General features: G+C 37.7%; 1 protein-coding gene across 5 annotated transcripts in view; it reads right to left on the bottom strand.

Moving 5' to 3' along the window:
* APLF (aprataxin and PNKP like factor) overlaps positions 1–18,860 on the bottom strand; it is a 117,203-nt gene that overhangs the window by 95,637 nt on the left and 2,706 nt on the right. For all 5 annotated transcript variants that reach the window (XM_053924159.2, XM_053924157.2, XM_053924158.2 and 2 more), the window contains exon 2: positions 6,046–6,117. In XM_053924159.2, coding sequence (XP_053780134.1) covers positions 6,046–6,117 — 72 coding nt within the window. The remainder of the gene's footprint in view (positions 1–6,045; positions 6,118–18,860) is intronic.

The following is an 18,860-nucleotide window of genomic DNA, read 5'->3' as shown; positions in this document are numbered from 1 at the left end:
TGGTCACCAAAGTCAGGAATGTTGGGTAGCAGGAGGGACAAGAGTAGAAATAGGAATGTGCATTATCTGCCAGCATTCTGAATATTTGTTAAGTGAGGTTTGCCTCTTACAGACTGGGATAAGACCACGTCCCTATTCATGAGTGTTTTAGAAGTTCAGGTGAATCTCTAAACAACATTTAATAATGGCATAGTCCTAAATTTATAAAAGCTAAGACATTAAATATAAGGCATAAAATTCTAAAAGTAGAAAGGGTAAAATACTTTTTAAAGGAAATTAATTACATTTCTTTAAAAAGGCATCACAAACCCAAAGTCAAGGAAACATTCAGTTTGAGTACTTTTCCCTCAGGTGAAAGCACTTAATATTTAAATTTTAGGTGGTTAAATATCAAGCTTTTAGCAAATCCAGGCACAGAGAAAGCAGACCAATGTGTACAGTCCATGATCTTCTTTTCCTTTCCTAAAACTATTCATACAGGGCAACCCAGAACTAAGCGCAAAAATGATATTTCAAGGAATCAATGTTTGATAGTATAACTTATATCTAAATCAATATTATTCATTGAATACATTTTTAAAAATCTATGTCAGACTACATACACTCCACCTAAAAGGTCACACACGTAAAAAGTTCAAAACATAGTTTTTGTAAAGTTATAAAGTGTACAGAAATCTAGCAGTATTAATAAACCAAGTAGGGAGAATACATACACATGCACAAAAAAGTTTTTTTGAAAAAAAAACCAACAATGACATAACCACACATAAAGCAAAACTTCTGAACAATAAAATACCATAAATACTTTATACCAATAGATTTGCACCAAAATTGACAATTACCTTGTAGAATATACATCAGACTTTAAAAAAAAGTATCTTTACATGTATGTATGGCTTGTTTTAAAAGTATTTAATTATAAAAAAAAGATTGAATTTTATTTATAATATTTGAAATATATAATCAATAATTAAAAGCCCTTCTAATCCCTCTGAAAACCAGACCCAAATGGATTTAAACTTTTTCTAAATATTCAAACTCTCCTGAGACTAAAAAGATGGAAGTCTCTCAAATACCTTCAATGAAGTTAGTTTAACTTTGATTCCTCAAGCAGCCAAAATCAGGCAAAATACTGGCAAACCCAGTTAATAAAAGATATGAGCTGCCTATGTCAGAGGCATATCACTGGTATGTACCTTTTAACATATCCATGGCATTACAAAGGTGAACCTAAATAGATTATGCTGTAACTTTAGAAGTGGTGCAAAGGATATATTATCCCTGAAAAAGTGGAACTAAAATACAAATCAATTTTCTATAGCTTTGCCTTAAAGTTATCATTAAATATTTTTAAAAGACTGGTATGTACCCAAAATAAGAGTTCCTCTCATTTTCAGTGTTTTTTTTTAATTTAGAAAGCATTCTTCCCCTCTTTTACAAAAGCTGTGGAAAAGCTATTGTATTATAATATTTTATAGCTATTTTACAAGTACACTAATAATTTCATGGGAAGAAAAACAATCACAATTCAAGAATTTTATTGCACAATAGAAAAAAAAACACAATCACCCAGAGATGTATATTTTGAGGATTAATACCAAAAGAATAAAAAATACACCTTTTACAATTTATATGTAGCTATGCAACTTCTCCCTCAATCACCAAAAAAGAGTAAGATTCTATTAAAATGAAATAAAAGCAGTGACAACCATGAATTCACCCCAAGGACATAACTAGCCACTGGTGATACAGTCATTTACAGAGAATATTATCACTTCACCTTTATAATGCATTTTCTCCCTGCTGGTCCCAGACGTGGATTAAATTTGAAAAAAGCTAAATTATCTCCTTACGCACTATTTCCAAGAACTACTGAGAGCTAGAGACTTTTTTGTAGAGCAAAAAAAGACAAATTCATCCAATTTAAAAGTACAAATTAGTAATTGCTTACTCACATTCCTCTATCATAGTCAAAGCTACATTTTTATTTGATTAGCTTTCTAAATTGAAAGGAAGCAGAAAAAATATTTAATCACTTAAACATAATTTAGAGTACACAGTGTACAGAAGGGATCATCATAACAAAACATTTGCAGTATTCATTTATATAATTTTAAAGTGTTTTTTAAGTTAAAATTTCTCTCTTACAGTTGTATATATAAATAGCTTTAGCACACCAAATAAAAAATATGTAGCACACATTAAAATGAATGAACTAGGCGTCACCTGCTCGTCTCATTGTCATTAATTTCAGGATTTTAAAACGTCTGTTAACAATTAAAGTCAGTTTTACAATTTGTCTAAATTGCACCTTGTAGGTGCAGCTACAGTAAGTAGGTGAATAAATAAATAAATCTATTGCAAGAGAATAGGCATTTTACTGAAACTATATTAACATAAACAAGAAATCAAGCATTAATTACATAGAGCAAAAGACCTATACGTGTATCACCAACTACATGAAGCGACTAGTATAATGTAAACATAATAATTCCTGAAATGAAATCCAGAACCCAATTAAATATTTTTCTAAAACAAATCAAATCCTAGTACTAGAAGTGTACATTTCCTTAAAAGTAAATACACTTTTTCATGTGTCCCGATGTTTGATAATTTGACATAACAGAAATAACTATCATACATTGTGCTTTTCTTTATACTTTTTTAATGTTGTAAATGTCCTGTAATAATATTTTAAAGACATAACACATGTAAGATATTACATATGGACCCACCACTCAGTCTAAGAAAAAAGAGTATTACCATTACCTTTGATGTTCCCTGTGAGTTTTTCTCTATTCCATTCTTCTCAGTTCCTTGAGAGGTAATTATTATCCTGATGTTTGTGTTTGCCACATCCTTTATTTTCTTTATGATTTTACCACATGTTTATGAACCTAAATATATTATTTATTTTGTAGGATTTTTAATTTTATATAATTGGAGCCATATTGTACATATTCTTCCAATGCTTGCTTGTGTCATTCATTATGATGTTCTTAATTTTAACCCATGTTTTTCCATGCTTTCTCTGTAATTTATCACCACTGCTTTAGCATATTTCTTTAAATGATTACATCACAAAACATAAGGGGGGACCCAAGAAAGCCTGGAATTTATTTATAAAAAATTATGTATTTATTCTTACAAGTTTAAACTTCAGTCACCTTCAAAGTACTCTACCTTTGATGCAATACACCTATCGAGACTTTTTCCACTGCTCAAATCAGTTGTTGATCTTGTTGATTTTGATGCCTTTTTGTGCTTCTGCCATTTTTTGTTTCACCTTTTCTTCTTTGGTGTAATGTTTCCATTTGAGGACTTTTTTCACCCAGGGAAACAAAAAAAGTCACTTGGGGAGATCTGGTGAATAGGGAGGGTGGGGCACAGGGTGATGCTGTTTTTGGTTAAAAAGTGCTGAGCACTCAGAGCGGTATGGGCAGGAGCACTTGTAGAGTACCCATCCTGAAATGGGCAAACCCAATGAAAGAGTCTTCAAAAAAATTCACCGAAGCTGAACACAGCCTCTCACAACAACACCAGCTGGTACACTGACACAGATGGGTTCCTAGAACACTCACCTAGCCAGGGAAGCCTGTACTACAAGGCGCCCTCCATCCAGAAGATAATTCTGGGTTGTTTTCTTTTTTTGGTCTTCCCTCTTATTTATCAATTCCACTGTTGGTAGAAATTCATTTTGCTTCTTGTATATAACTCTTGGGGTGTGTGCGTGCATGTGTGTGTGAGTGTATGGTCTAACTTGTAGATAATACATGCCTTTATCTTTAGGAAATAATGTCAAGGTATTTTCCAAAGTGTCTGTACCATTTAAGCTCTCACCCAAATCCTATCTGCAAACATAGGGTTTGATTACTAACAATACAAATCTAGGAAAGTCTATAAACCTACAGCAAAAGCTCATAATCTCTACTTTGGTATCAAAAATAACTAGAAATCCTTGTCTAAGAATGAGGTACTCACTATAAGTTCCTTGTTTCATTTAACACGAATTATACATCAGTAAATCTAATTATTGTAGAAAGTAAGTATTATTAAGTCATGGGTCTTCCAGTAGAAGGAAGAGCCAGGTGTATCATCGGCCATAATTGCTATTTTGAAAAAAGTAAATATAGAATAATGATGTGTTCAATCAGAAAAGGCAGGCAGGATAGGAATTTAGGGATCCTTATATTCTTTATCTTCATGTGTTTCTATAAGGACCCTATCCGCATGGCATGGGGAATGTACCCAGGTCCTGACTCAGAAAATCCAGTGGGGAGCGAGTCCGCACACAGGAACCAAGCCCACGGATCTGTGTTCCTGTGGGGGATCAGGCCTGCATTGTACCTAAGCGGCTATGGGGCTTGCTTTTTGCTAAAACTCCCTCAGCATGGATTGAGGCAGCAAATGTTTACTATGTATCTTTAAAATGGCTTTCTAAAGTCTGTGCTAAACCTCCCAAGTATGGAGTGTAACCAGTTCAACCACATTTTCAACATCCTTCTCTTTGTAGTAATTAGCAATATTCTGTCCTTTGTTATCTGTAAAAGGTAGTCACCCACAGCAAACCTGTGCATAGTAAATGAGGACCATCCTCGATGTAATGTACCCAGAAAAGCAATAAAGCCTGTCCAGGCAGGGGTCGGGGCCCTCTCTCTCACTCAGAGAGCAGCCGTGACGTCCCTTTTCTCCACAGGACTTCTGCAGTCCATGTGAATTTGTTCATCGCAGCCACAACACACAGACTCCACAGGCCGGAGTCTGCATCAGGTTTTAGTAACAATAAAATCAAACTTCTTTATTTTAGGACATAGTAATTTATTGAAAAAGTGTTAGAAATTGGGGACTGGAAAATAATAATATTATAAAAATCCATGATATCCCCTCTCCCAGAAATGCCACATATAGTTCTCACTGCAGCCCTTACTCGTACATGTAATAAATATTAATTACCTACTATGTGCTATGTGCTAGGCTTATTGCTAGATACTGACTAGTTTGCATACCTCTAGTCAATAAGTTTATGATCTAGTAAGTCTTACTCTGAAGAATAAGATAGTTGGAGAGGATGGAGAGATAAATAACAGAGTAAACACAGGGGCCCCGCGGGAATGCTGACTACAGATAACAGCACTTTTTAAGCCACGAAGACACAAGATACAAACCCTCTTAAAAAGTATTTATTCAAGGTTGAGATGGTGTGAATTCATCTTAATTCAAAACTTTTCCCAGTACTGGAATTACAAGGATGCTTCTCAAATATGGGAATGGTTTGACACAGGATCATAAAAGCACTACCTGCATAAAGGGAAGAACTCACTACAACAGGCAGCTGTACATGTAAGATGGAAATACACGTAGGTTTTTAAATGCTGTAAATTAATGTAATGCACTTCAAAATAATAAAGTTAACGCCAAAGCATCAAGTCGGAAATAAATGGACCCTCATACACATAGTTTACTCTCCTAAACAATAGATTCTGCAAATGAAAAGGAATAAGCACATAGTATATTCTCAGAAACTGCTATCCCTACAACACAACCGTGCTCAAACTAAAAAGCAAGTAATTACAAGTCTCACCCTTAACAAGAACTTTCAAATCAAAATTATTTTTAAAATCTTAAAGTTGAACAGATCTAAATTTTAGAAATACTCACCTCTATACACAAGAGGTACAAAAATCAGTCCCCTTCTGATAGATACAAAAGTGTTACAACTCTGTAACACTTAATTGACTTTGGTCATTACCCCATGGAGTTTGTATGGGGTCTTATTTGTAACATCCAGTCATGGACAAAACAATAATGACATGTGAACTGCTAGTCCTCTTTCATTGAAATTCTAACTGTGTAAATGTAACAATGCCCTATGGGAAAATTTAGGTAGTTTAAATAGTTTGATCTTTATGTCCCAATTATCTTCCAGCAACAAGAAGGATATATTTTGACATTAACTCCCTATTTCTACAACCTTGGAAAATAAGCCCTTCTAATCAGGAGCTGGAAAAAGGTGAGAGACAAAAAGTTAAAACCAATCATATTTACCGGTTTGATTCGAAGCTGACCACCCACCACCTCAAGAATGGCATGTCTTCTGGACACTCTCTTGTCTGTTATCTACATGGAAAAATAATAAAAATTTTAAACACAGACACCTCCCTAAGTAAAAATTAGAAATTAAAAAAATACATTGAGCAAATAAACAAAACAACTGAGAGATTGAGGGACCTGCACAAAATCAGAGAAGAATAAACGTTTAAGCAGAGACTCACACCCCAGAACCTACATGATGGTTTCCATTCAAGACAGACATTTAGTGGGGATTCTTATCAATGAAGTTCATAAAACAAGAAAGGAATCTAATAAGTACTCACTAGAAAACATTTCATATACAGAAAACATAGTGCAGGCTATAGTGACAGACGGCTTTAAAAAGCGGTGGTCTAGTAAATTTAAGAGTCCTGCGGGCAGACCTGCATTTGACACCATTGGCACCACTTAAGACAACGGGAAGGTGGGAGCGGGAGCATAAAAGTCAAATATTTACAGTGAAGAAGAGATTATCACCATATATATGTGTGTATATGTATGTATGTGTGTGTATGTATATGTATATTCATATATATTCCCTGTGTTTGAGCCAACAGTGTTCCACTTATGCTCACAATCATTTCCACATATAAAAGTTAAAAAATTGTTTGCACTTTAAATGCTAAAACTGCCAGTCAAGCCCTGGCTGCATGGCTATAAACACAATAGTTCAGGTTACCTTTGCCATTTGTGGCTGATTCATAATGAAAACATTTCAAGTATCATCTTATCATAATAATTTGGTCCATCTAATGGTTACCTTAGTATCTATCACTTCAACTCTGATATTATCCACATCATTACCAAAATTATAGGTAAAAGCAGACTACAGCAATACCTAAATTCAATTAAACCCACTGTTCTGCAAAACCTGGCCAAAATATGAAACTGACAGGAATCAGGACACATTTTTTAAAGTCAGAGAGCAGTTCCACACTTAAAAGCTGTAACTAAATGAAAATAATAACATCAAACATCACAGCAGAATGAATTCCCCATCCCTGAATTTCCCACACAGCTGCAAGGTAGTATCTAGGACATTTTCTAGAATAAAGTATCTTAAAGATATCCCATGTAAAATATATCCACTATTAGCCACAATGTCTATTTCAGACACTGAAAAGTAAATATAAACTAATAATGTATTCTACCAGAAAAGTCAGGATAAAGTTTTAGAGGTTGCTCTAATCCTTCCCATAATGTGCCTTTAGTGGGCCCAAAACAATAGCAGTTATCTGACAACATGCTGTACCATTTGCGATTCTTTTTTTTAAAATACTTTATTTATTTATTTTTAGAGAGAAGGGAAGGGAGGGAGAAAGTGAGGGAGAAAGAGAGGGAGAGAAAGAGCAACGTGTGGTTGCCTGTCATGTGTCCCCTTCTGAGGACCTGGCCTGCAGCCCACGCATGTGCCCAATCAGGATCGAACTGGCGACCCTTTGCTTCGTAGGCCAATGCTCAATCCACTGAGCTTTACTAGCCAGGCCCCATTTGTGATTCTTTTTTAATTTTTAAATCATTTTTATTTTTCAATTACAGTTTACATACATTATTATATTAGTCTCAGGGGTACACCCCAGATATTAGACAATACATAACTTAGTAAGTGACCAACTCAATACATTGTGCACCCATCTGGCACCACACACAGTTATTAGACTATTATTGACTAGATTCCCTATGCTGTACTTTACATCTTCATGACTATGCTGTAACAACCAATTTGTACTTCTTAATCCCCTCACCTTTTTCACCCATCCCCACAACCACCTCCCCATCAACATATTTTCCCTAGGAATCTGTTTCTGTTCTGCTTGTTCATTTATTTTGTTTTGTAGGCTCAGTTGTTGATAGATATATATTTATCCACGTTATTGTTCATATTTTTATCTTTTTTTCCTTCTTCTTAAAGTAAACCCTTTAATATTTCATATAATACTGGTTCGGAGGTAATGAATTCCCTTAGCTCTTTCTTTCCTGGGAAGGCCTTTATCTATCCTTCAAAATGATAGCTTTGCTGGGTAATCTTGGTTGTAGATCCTGGCTTTTCATCACTTTGAATATTTCTTGACAATCCCTTCTGGCCTGCAGGGGGGTGTTTTGTTTGTTTTGGTGGGTTGTTTTTTTTTTTTTTTTTGAGAAATCAGCTGACAGTCTTATGGAAGCTCCCTTGTAGATAACTAATTGCTTTTCTCTTGCTGCTTTTAAGATTCTGTGTCTTTAACCTTGCGCATTTTAGTTATGATATGTCTTGGTGTGGGCCTCTTTGGGTTCACCTTGTTTGGGACTCTCTGTACCTCCTGGACTTGTATGACAATTTCCTTCACCAAATCAGGAAAGTTTTCTTTCACTATTTTTTCAAATAGATTTTCAATTTCTTGCTCTCTTTGTTCTTCTTCTGGCACCCCCATGATGTGAATGTTCATGTGCCTGAAGTTATCCCAGAGGCTTCTTACACCATCCTCATTTTGGGGGGATTCTTTTTCTTTTTGGCGTTCTGATTAGGTGTTTTTTGCTTCCTTATATTCCAAATTGCTGATTTGATTCTCAGCTTCATCTACTCCCCTGTTGATTCCCTGTAAATTATTCTTCATTTCAGTTAGTGTAGCGTTCTTTTGTGATTGGCCCTTCTTTATGAGGTTGAGGTTCTCACTAAGTTCATTGAGCATCCTTATAACTAGTGTTTTGCACTCTGCATCTAACAGATTGCTTGTCTCCATTTTGTTTGGTTCTTTTTCTGTATTTCTGTTCAGTTTTTTCATTTGGGACATGCTTCTTTGTCTCCTCATTTTGGCAGCCTCCCTGTGTTTGTTTCAATGTATTAGGTAGAGCTGCTATGACTCCCAGGCCTCACAAAGTGGCCTGACACAGTAGCTGTTAGTAGTGTTCAGTGGCATAGCCTCCCCAGTCAGCAAGCAAGGCACTCCAGGTGTGCCCCGTGTGGGCCTGTGCACACTATCCTCTTGTAGCTGAGCCTTGACTGTTGTTGGCATGTCAATTGGATAAATTTACCCCCACGCCAATCAGCTGCAAGGACTGGCTGGCTGTGACCACTGACCAACAACCTCTGACCACCGTGGTGCATCAGCTGTGCAGGGGCACACCCCACAGAGCAGGACTTACTTCAGTGGGGCTCTAATGGCCGCTGAGTCTGCCCCTTGATGTGTCACTTAAGGAGGTTGTTGAATGGTGATGCTTTGATGTGGTCTGAAGCTGTCCACTTGGTGCACTGGCTCTGGGGTCACCTGGGAGGTGTAAACCAAAGTCAGCTGCTACCTGTGTTCTGCCCAGGGCCACCTGGCATGAGCTACTAAGCAATCTGTAGATGGCTGATAATTGTGCTGGTCTTGAGTTGCCCAGGAGCAGCCAAGCTGCAAACAAAGGCAGGCTACCACTAGGGCTGGGCCTTGGTTCACTTAGCAAAAGGTATGGGGCACACTGAGGCCAGATGCTGCTTGTTTGAGAGATTTTAGGAAAATCTAAAGCATAAGCCAAGATGGGCCGTTTGTATGGAAAAGCCACTGGAAATAGTTTGGGTGGGCCCAAAACTTGGGTGGGGTGGGGTCTCAAGGAATCACCAGGGCAGGGTGAAGAATGCAAGCCAGGTTGATGGAGTCTTAGATATGGTGCCCATCTGTTGGCTCTGCAGGGGGAGGGCTCATTAAAGGAACAACAGCCTCTGCCAGTATATTTGTCTGGGAGAAAGCTGTCCCCTCAGCTTTTAACCTGATGCCAGATAATTCTGATCCTCCTGTATGTCTCTGGGGCCTTTTGAGCTGCTGCCCCAGTGCCACAACTCAGAGAGAGTGGGTCTCAGTAAGTCTATGTGCTGGCCCTTCAAGGGGAACTTTCTGGGACTCCAGAAGCCCTCTGTTTCCCTCAGCCTCAATCCATGCTGGTTTTTACAGCCAGGAGTTACGGGGACTTAGCTTCCTGGCACTAGAACCCTGGACTGGGAGCCTGGTGTGGGGCTGGGACCCCTCACTCCTCAGGGGGGACCTCACAGCCAAGATGTCCCTCCCAATTTTTATCCGCCACACTGCCACATGTGGGTGTGGGACCAGGCAGTTCATTGCCTCTACTTTTCCTACCAGTTCCATGCTGATTCTCCTTTAATTCCCTAGTTGTAGGACTTCCATTCAGCCAGATTTCAGGTGGTTCTGAATGACGGTTATTCTATAGTTTAGTAGTAATTTTGATGTGGTTGTGGGAGGAGACAAGTACCATGTTTACCTGGGCCACCATCTTCACCATTTGCAGAGATTTTCATCATTTGCACAGAACTTCCACTTAAATGTTGAGATTCGCCATAATACTGTTACAGCTATTATTCACATTTTACATATTTGGAAATTGAAAGTCCAGAGAATTTAAGTACTTGTGTCAGTCTCTTGTATCTTTGAGGATGCAGTACTTCAAATCTTATTAATAAACATGTAAGAAATGTTCATATGACCCTAAACCTATATATAATCATTCGGATGTAATTTCAAACAATTTAAATTATTCTATGGCTGAGAGTAGGAAGTTTCGGTTTCTAACTCGGGTACTAAGATCTCACTGTAAACTTCAGTAATACAAATCAATTTTCTAACCAACAAAGTAACAAACTGTCAAACATGAAACCATGACATATAATGATGGTTCTTGTAATAGTCCAGCTTGGGGTTTTTTTAATTATTTTTTTTAGCTAAATTTTTGCTGGAAGCAATAGTGGACTTTTTCCATTTTTCTTTAAATAAAGTTCACCAACAGACACTAGCAAGAAAGATTTTAAATAATATAAAAGTATCATGTGATCTCTAGTGGTCACATGATTCCACAACACTGCCATTTCTTTGCAAGCTGTGCATCTCTATAAAGCACCAAAAAAGTGTTTTTAAGTCTCTGAAATTAACATTACTCAGGCATTTAGCTATAATTATCCCTTTTAAACCATACCTCTAAAAAGTAAGATAAAAAATAATTTATGCTTCCTCAATGGAAAGCTTACAGGTTTAACAAATTATCATTAAAGCTTATTTAGTTTCAAGGTGGGGTGAGAAGGGTGGGTAGTAGGTGGAAGACAGGTCACAAATAGATTATCCTAAAGATCTTATGACCCGTTTATTTAACATCAGATCACTGCTCATTGTGCAGAATAAATATCCACACATGCTTGTTAAAATAGTAACTGTAACAGCAACTATGTATCAAGACAAAGAACACTATGCTTATGTTATCTTTTTTAATCTTCACAAAATCTCTGAAGAAGATACTGTTATCTTCATCTTTATAGGTGAGAAATGGCAGTACAGAGAAACTAAGCAACTACTTAAAATTACAAAGCCAATAAGCAGCAGAACCAGGACTTGAACACACAGAATCGGATTCTAGAGACACCTCTGCTGTTAACACTGTACTGCCTCCCTCATTTTCATTAGGTAAAACACCACTTTTTAGATTGTTTACCAGTAGCTTAATTCTCTAAACTTAGAACATATTAAAAAAACCCTGGAAGTAAAGCAGAAAGGCTATTTCATAAGCAAGTAGACATTCTGAGAAAATTCAAGCCCTAAATAAAGCTCCAAGAGGCCTTCAGGCTTTCACTTGGTCCTGTTTATTCTAATGTCATACCCAAGTGTCATAAGATGTATTACCTAAATTCCCAATTCCCTAGTAAGTTGGAAAATGAAGTGGGTAGGGTTTAGTAAGCAATGCGTTCACTTAATGGAGGAAAATGACTGGTGTTGACCTGCAAACGGAAAGAGAAAGTCTATGGAAAAGCAAAGAAACCCAAGTCCTCAAAAAGAATATGCCCGCTAGAGGCTATTGGGAGTACAGACAAATGACATAACAACCTTCAAAAGGTACTACAAAGGTACTACCCCAGTTTGCTAGTTGATCACCAGGCATCACCAGATTTAAAAGAAAACTTCATTTGAAGGTCAGACATTTTGCATCTTAGCCATCAAACTAATTACAATTGAGGAATTCCAGTTTCAGATAGAATAACTGTAGTCACCTAAATTCTAATCGCACCACACGTCCTCACCCCAATCAAAGATCAGTAAATAAAGCAAATAAAACCAACTATATCCCACATGGAAAGCACTAGGAGACATTGATCACCACCAACTTTAATTAACATGTAAGAGGGGGAGAAACATCGAACGCTTTCCAGCCTGTGCTGGAACAGAAAGCCAGGTGGCAGCGGGGAGGAAAAGAGAAGAGAGGGAGTGAGGACCAAGGGGTGGTGGATCACAGACAGTATCACTCCCAGGAAAGACGTCATACCTTGAGTGGGAAATGCTGAAAACACATGTCACATCCAGCAGTTCAGATGTCCAGCAAAACTGGGAACAATTTGGGCATCAGTATGAATGATGATTATAATGGAATATAGCACAAAGAATACAAAAATAATCTACCGATTCATACTGAACTCAAGAAAGGGGCTGGGGCTACAGCTGGGAAGAGAAGCCTTCTTTATAAAATAATGACAGCTAATGTAGAAGAAATGATGGAAAAATTAATGTTTTGTAACTACCAAAGTATTAACTGAGTCAGTAAAGGATCAGTGGATGATAATTTTTCCAGGGGAAGGTGGATGGGAAACAATATTCATGAAGTCTCAAAGCATCACTCCACGGATTCCTCACAAAGGGAATGTCCTCTTCACCGGGAGAAGTCGGGCACCACCTTCTCCAAGGAATCACACCAATAGAATCAGCACCAACAGGACAAACTGAGACCTGGGCCTCCTGATGTGCTGCTCTGAGCTCACATCGCATACGGAAGACTCTTGTCCAAAACCGGTCACCTGAGCCTCATCATGTGGAAACAATCAGACAAATCGATCCTGTGCGAACTCATGAACCTGGCCTGGACTCCTAAAGCACCAGGGCTATGAAAGACAGAGAGGTCGAGATTAAAGAAGAGGATATTTGGTTAGATCCTAATTTTTTGTAATGCTAAAAAGGACATTATTGGGAAAGTTGGGTAAAACTGAATATGGAATATTAAAATTTATAGTTACAAATTTGTCAAGTTGTGTGTATATTTATTTACTCTTTATGTAGAAAAATCCTTGTTCTTAGGTAATACAAGAATGTGCTGACATTCTTAGGGATAGAGTGACATATACGTGCAGTATATATATATATATATATATATATATATATATATATATATATTTTAGAGGTTGTATTTATTTGTTTTAGAGAGAGAGAGAGAGGAAAGGAGGGAGAAAGAGAGGGAGAGAAACATCAGTGTGTGACTGCCTCCTGCACGTCCCCTACTGGGGTCCTGGCCTGCAACCCAGGTATGTGCCCTGACTGAGAATCGAACCAGAAACTCTTTGCTTCTCAGTTCAGCACTCAGTCCACAGAGCCACACCAGCCAGGGCACATGGCGTATATTTTCAAAGGGGTTCAATAGAAAGAGACAGAGAAAGTAAATAAGGCAATCTGTTAGCCATTAGTTAACCTAAGTTAAGGATATATATGTGTTTGCTGTACTATTCTTTCAACTTTTCTTCAGGTCTGAAATGTCTCAAAATGAAAAGTTCAGGAAAAAATAACTAAAATTTCAAAAATGTAGGTATGTAAGAGGTACCATTAAGTTAACTACAAAATGTAGTATATATGGTTGCTAAGTAACAGTAAAATTAATGTGTCTATTTCGCTACATGTCACTTTCTTAAGATGTCCTTGATTTAGAGTCGGCACCACAACTGATAGTCAACGGGCCACAAACCACCCACCATGTTGTTGCTGCTGCTGCTGCTGTCTCAGTTTTGCTTTGCAGAGTGTATGTGCCCTCCGTCTCACCAGCACCCGTATGACCTTCCCCTGAGCCACTTCACTCTGCATTGCATACCTGGCCTCTGGTGCTATCTGAATTTGCAGCTCATGGTTTAAACGACATCTGTACTTTTTAGATGCTAATTCTTCATAAGTGATGCTGAGTACCAAATGCTACTAGCTGCTTAATCAATATCTACTCATTTCTTCTTCAGTACTAACAGCACTCCAATTTGTTCTGGCGAACATGTGCCCCGTTAAAAAACTCCAGATGCCTGGAATTTCTTGTCGCAATGGATGGTCAAGTAACACAGTTCTAGCAAAGGATGTAAGAGAAACTGCATATTAACCACATTTTCTAGTTTCTGTATCTGCTGCTTTGGTATAGGGGGCATTACTGACTAGGAAAGAAGCACCCCTCTCTCTCAGGGTTATCACATTCTTAGATAGAGTAAATGAATGACTCACCTGCAAGTACACATTTCATATGCAAAATAACAGAAGTCCTGTGGAGAAAAGGGACAGCATGGCCACTCTCTAAGTGAGAGAGAGGGCTCCGACCTCTGCCTGAACAGGCTTTTATTGCTTTTCTGGGTACATTACATCGAGGATGGCCCTCATTTACTATGCACAGGCTTGCTGTAGGTGGTTACCTTTTACAGATAACAAAGGAAAGAATGTTGATAATTACTTCAAAGAAAAGGATATTTTGCAAAATCAAGGGGAAAAGTGGTTGAACTGGTTACACTCCATACTTGGGAGGTTTACCACAGATTTTAGGAAGTTACTTTAAAGATATGCAGTAAACATTTGCTGCCTCAATTCAGGGTGAGGGAGTTTTAGCAAACAGCAAGCCTCATAGCAGCCTACGTACAATGCAGGCCTGATTCCCCACAGGAAAACTGATCCGTGGGCTCAGGTCCTGTGTGCCGACTCGCTCCCCACCGGTTTTCCAAGTCAGTGGCTGGGCTACATTCACCACTGTCATACAGAACGGTTCCCTGTATCTAACCTTTTGATTGTTATTTCCAAAATCCTAAAAATAAAAAATAAACCTGAATAAAGTAAAAGCAGAAAAGCTACTGGATCCTGAAATAAGTAGAATAAAATGGTACCTTTCATTTCATTTTTGCCTATATAGAATTGCTGAAAAACCAACACCAGTTAATCTTGCTTCAAATGTTTTCCTAGAGAAATTTCTGAATATCATAAACAGATATAACTCATAAATTCAATGTTCCCACTTAGCCTGCTTCCTAGAAACATAAGAGCAGAAAAGAGGTAAGTTTGTTTGTTTGTTTTTAGAACAAACCACAAAATATACCAAGGGCTAAGATAATAAAAATTTTCTTGTACAATACTTTATAACTTATAGTGCTTTCCCATGGGATTTTCTAGTTTGTTTTATCTACAACAAATAAAAAGTAAACAAATTCAAGCTTTCACGTTAGAGAACAATTGAAAATCATCTGGTATGGAATCTGTGTGTGTGTTACAAGAAAATGCGCAAACCTAAAAAGGCAAGAGATCTATTTTAGGCACAATTTCCATAAAATTCTCTCTTCGAAGTTTGTGTGTATAAAATAAATACAATCTAAAATTAAGACCTGAATTGGATAGAGACTGGTTACTCTAAACCAGTCAACAAACCATAAAATTTTCTTAGCTATTCCGCTTCCCAGTGTCGGGTTCAGCATACACTCCAAAGCTCAATCATCAACACTGAGACTCTGCTGTAACATTGGACAAGTTGATCTCACTCCTCAGCATAACAAAAGTTAATTGAAACAAGATGTTTACTGTTACACTTGGAATTTACCAAAGTCCAATTTCTGATACTAAGAAAGGACAAGTTTGATAAACTGTACTTGATTTTTGCAAGAGGCTCTCTAGGCAGACTCCAATTTACAGATGAGCTCTCTTTAAAAGGTTATTAATATACTAGATGTGAAGTGGTTTATGAAATTTGTGAATATACTTTCCCATAAGAATAACAGTATAAACAGTAAGGTTATCAGACTATCTCACAAACACCTATTTAATCTACAATACTGATAAATTTTGGAGCATTTAGATTTTTAAAAGTAAAAGTGTTTTACTTTTTAAAAAAGTCCAGTATTTTCTGGATTCCTATTTCAAGGTTGCTGAATCGTTAGCCGATATGATGGAACTGTGCTGACTTGCTGCCATTGAAACTTCCACTCACCAAACCTGTTTGGCTCACCGTGCTGCTTGCGGAGTGAATGCTGTACAAATATAGAAACATCATCTTCATCACTAATATATTACGGGAGAGGTGACACAGTGCGTAAAAACATAAGCAAAGATTACAAAGACAAGACTGGGCTTAAATCCCCTCTTGGGACTCTGGTGAATTATAGTTTCTTGATCGTTACTTATTTAATTCAGTTCAGCAGACATTTCTTAAAGACTACTCAGGCCAAGCAATCTTCACGGTGTGTCTAGAAGGGGGTTTCAACTCTGAATTCGCAACAGAATCATGTTCAAAGCTTTTTTAAAAAGAGACATATGCAGATACTAACTACAGAATCAAATTACCAGCAAAAGGAGCTTGTACAGAAGGTTGGAGGCACGTGACAAGATGGTATATTCAGGCTGAATAGTGCTACATGGCAGATGACTTTATATATATATGAAAAGTCATTCACTACATACCTATTAGAATGGCCCAAATTCAAAACACTGACAATTCCAAATTCTGATGAAGATCTGGAACAGGAACTCTCATTGACTGCCGGTAGAAATGCAAATTGGAGCGGCCTTCCAATATAAGGCAGTCGGCAGTTTCTTACAAAACTAAACACATTCTTACCATACAGTCCATCGAGTGTACTCTGTTTTTACCCCAATGAACTGAAAACTATGACCGCACAAAATCCTGCACATAGATGTTTGTAATAGCTTTAGTCATAACTGCCAAACTTGGAAGTAACCAAGATGTCCTTGGGTAGGTAAATGGATAAACTGTAAAACATCCAGAAAATGGGATAATATTCATCACTGAAAAGCCATCAAAAGACATGGAAGCTGAAGTACATATTACTACGTAAAAGAAGCCAATCTGAAAATCTACATCTGCATAGTGCATGATTCCAACTACATGATATTCTGGAGACAGGAAACAGTTCAGTAGTTGCCAGGGTCTGGGAGACACAGGACGAATGGACAGCACGGAAAATCTGCAGGACGGCGAAACTATTGTGTGTGACACCACAATGGTGGACACAGGCCACTGCGTATTTGTCAAAACCCGCAGAAGGTACTCGAAGAGTGAACCCTAGAGTAAACTTTGGACTGGGGGTGATAACGACGTGTCAGCATAAGTTCATAGGACCCACCACTGCGGTATTGGGTATTGATAGTGGGCGGGGGCAGCACCTGTGAGGGGCCAAGGGTGGAAAGGCACTCTCCACTTCCCACTCAATTCTGCTGTACACCTAAAACTGCTCAACAAAATAAAGCCTTTTAAAAAAGAAGAAAAGGAATAAATGCTGTAAAAGTAATGCTCGTACAAATTAAACGGGCTCACGGATGCAACACGATTATCCTACAAGTCTAGTCGACGCTTACCCAATTGTCCAATATGCCTGCACTTTCAAACCTTAGAGGCTGAAAGCAGACATTCATTTAGTCTGAAGGGACCTTCCCTTCCTCCCACCAACTCTCCACCTACCCAAATCCTAACTATTCTAACTCTTCGATTTGCCCAATATGTCAGCGACATATTGAGGCAATTGTCATTTATGACACTATGGTTATTTGTCATTGTCCCTATGTTGTTTATCTTCCAATTTACACACTCAAGTTGCCTGCCTGGCTTGTCCCATTTGAGGCTGTACCCCACTTAGTTACTTGCTTCTATGTATCTTGTACCTATTAAATTTTAAGTTTCTTGAGACAAGGGTTTGTTTTTCTTTCATTCCTCCCATATGACTATAGCATGTATTCATCAACTATTTTCAGCATTTACTAAAATATTAGTGAACAAAATAGGAAAATGTTAACATTTAATCCATCATGAATGTTGCTCCTTAAGCTTTAACAATTAGTAGCACTGCTTCTCTGTTAAAATTCACTTCCAAACTCTATATCCTTTTTACACCTAAGTTACAAATAAACTCTTTGAAGATTGGAAGAGTGAGTGGTTGAGACACAGAAAATGAAGGAAGAGAATGTGTGCTGAAGACCTACTACGTGTCAGACCAGGCTCAATAATTGAGTGAGAGAGGGACAAAACCCAGCAGCTAGGAGTGTTTGGCACATCCCTAGAGATAGAGCTTGCTAGACCAGGTAGGACTAGCATCCCAGGACAGCCGGTGAGATTCTGCAACAAGCAGGAACCATACAGAGTTGCCAGGACCGGAACAGTTACTTTGTGTAAACTTTGTAGACACTTACAGCATTATTACAAGTGGTGAGTTGATGCCACTTGAAGAGTCCATACTAAAATCCATGACTAACCCCATGCCCAACTTGTGTTCTCTTCTCTTTTGAATTAAAGCAGTAGATTCAATTATTTTAGGAAGTCTCACTAGATAGATACCTGGTGCTGTCCTATTTCCTTGGAGGAAAACAGATCATATAGGAATGTCATTTAATCCTTGCTATCAAAACAGAATAAGAAAAATCTGAAATCAGAAACAGTAATTTCCATTGAAGAGTGGAATAACTAATCATCTTTCATTAAAGAAGAATCATAAAGCAAGTAGTTTGACCTAAAGGTACTCTGTTGCTTGAGATGTTGTACTGTAAAAAGTTTTCTTAAATTTTTATTTAAGATAGCTGTAGGTTCCCTAGTTGAAATATATAATACAGAAAGATCTCATACCATTTACCCAGTTTCCCCCAGCAGTAACATCTTGCAAAGCTATAGCACGCTATCAAAATCACATGTTGATATTAATAAGGTTGAGACACAAACATTTCCATGAACACAAAATCCCTCTGTTGCCTTGTTATAGCCGT

This window comes from Desmodus rotundus, chromosome 5, assembly GCF_022682495.2.
Source record: "Desmodus rotundus isolate HL8 chromosome 5, HLdesRot8A.1, whole genome shotgun sequence".
NCBI lineage: Eukaryota > Metazoa > Chordata > Mammalia > Chiroptera > Phyllostomidae > Desmodus > Desmodus rotundus.
The sequence above is the reverse complement of the archived record's forward strand: the minus strand, read 5'-3'. Positions and strand labels throughout refer to the sequence as shown.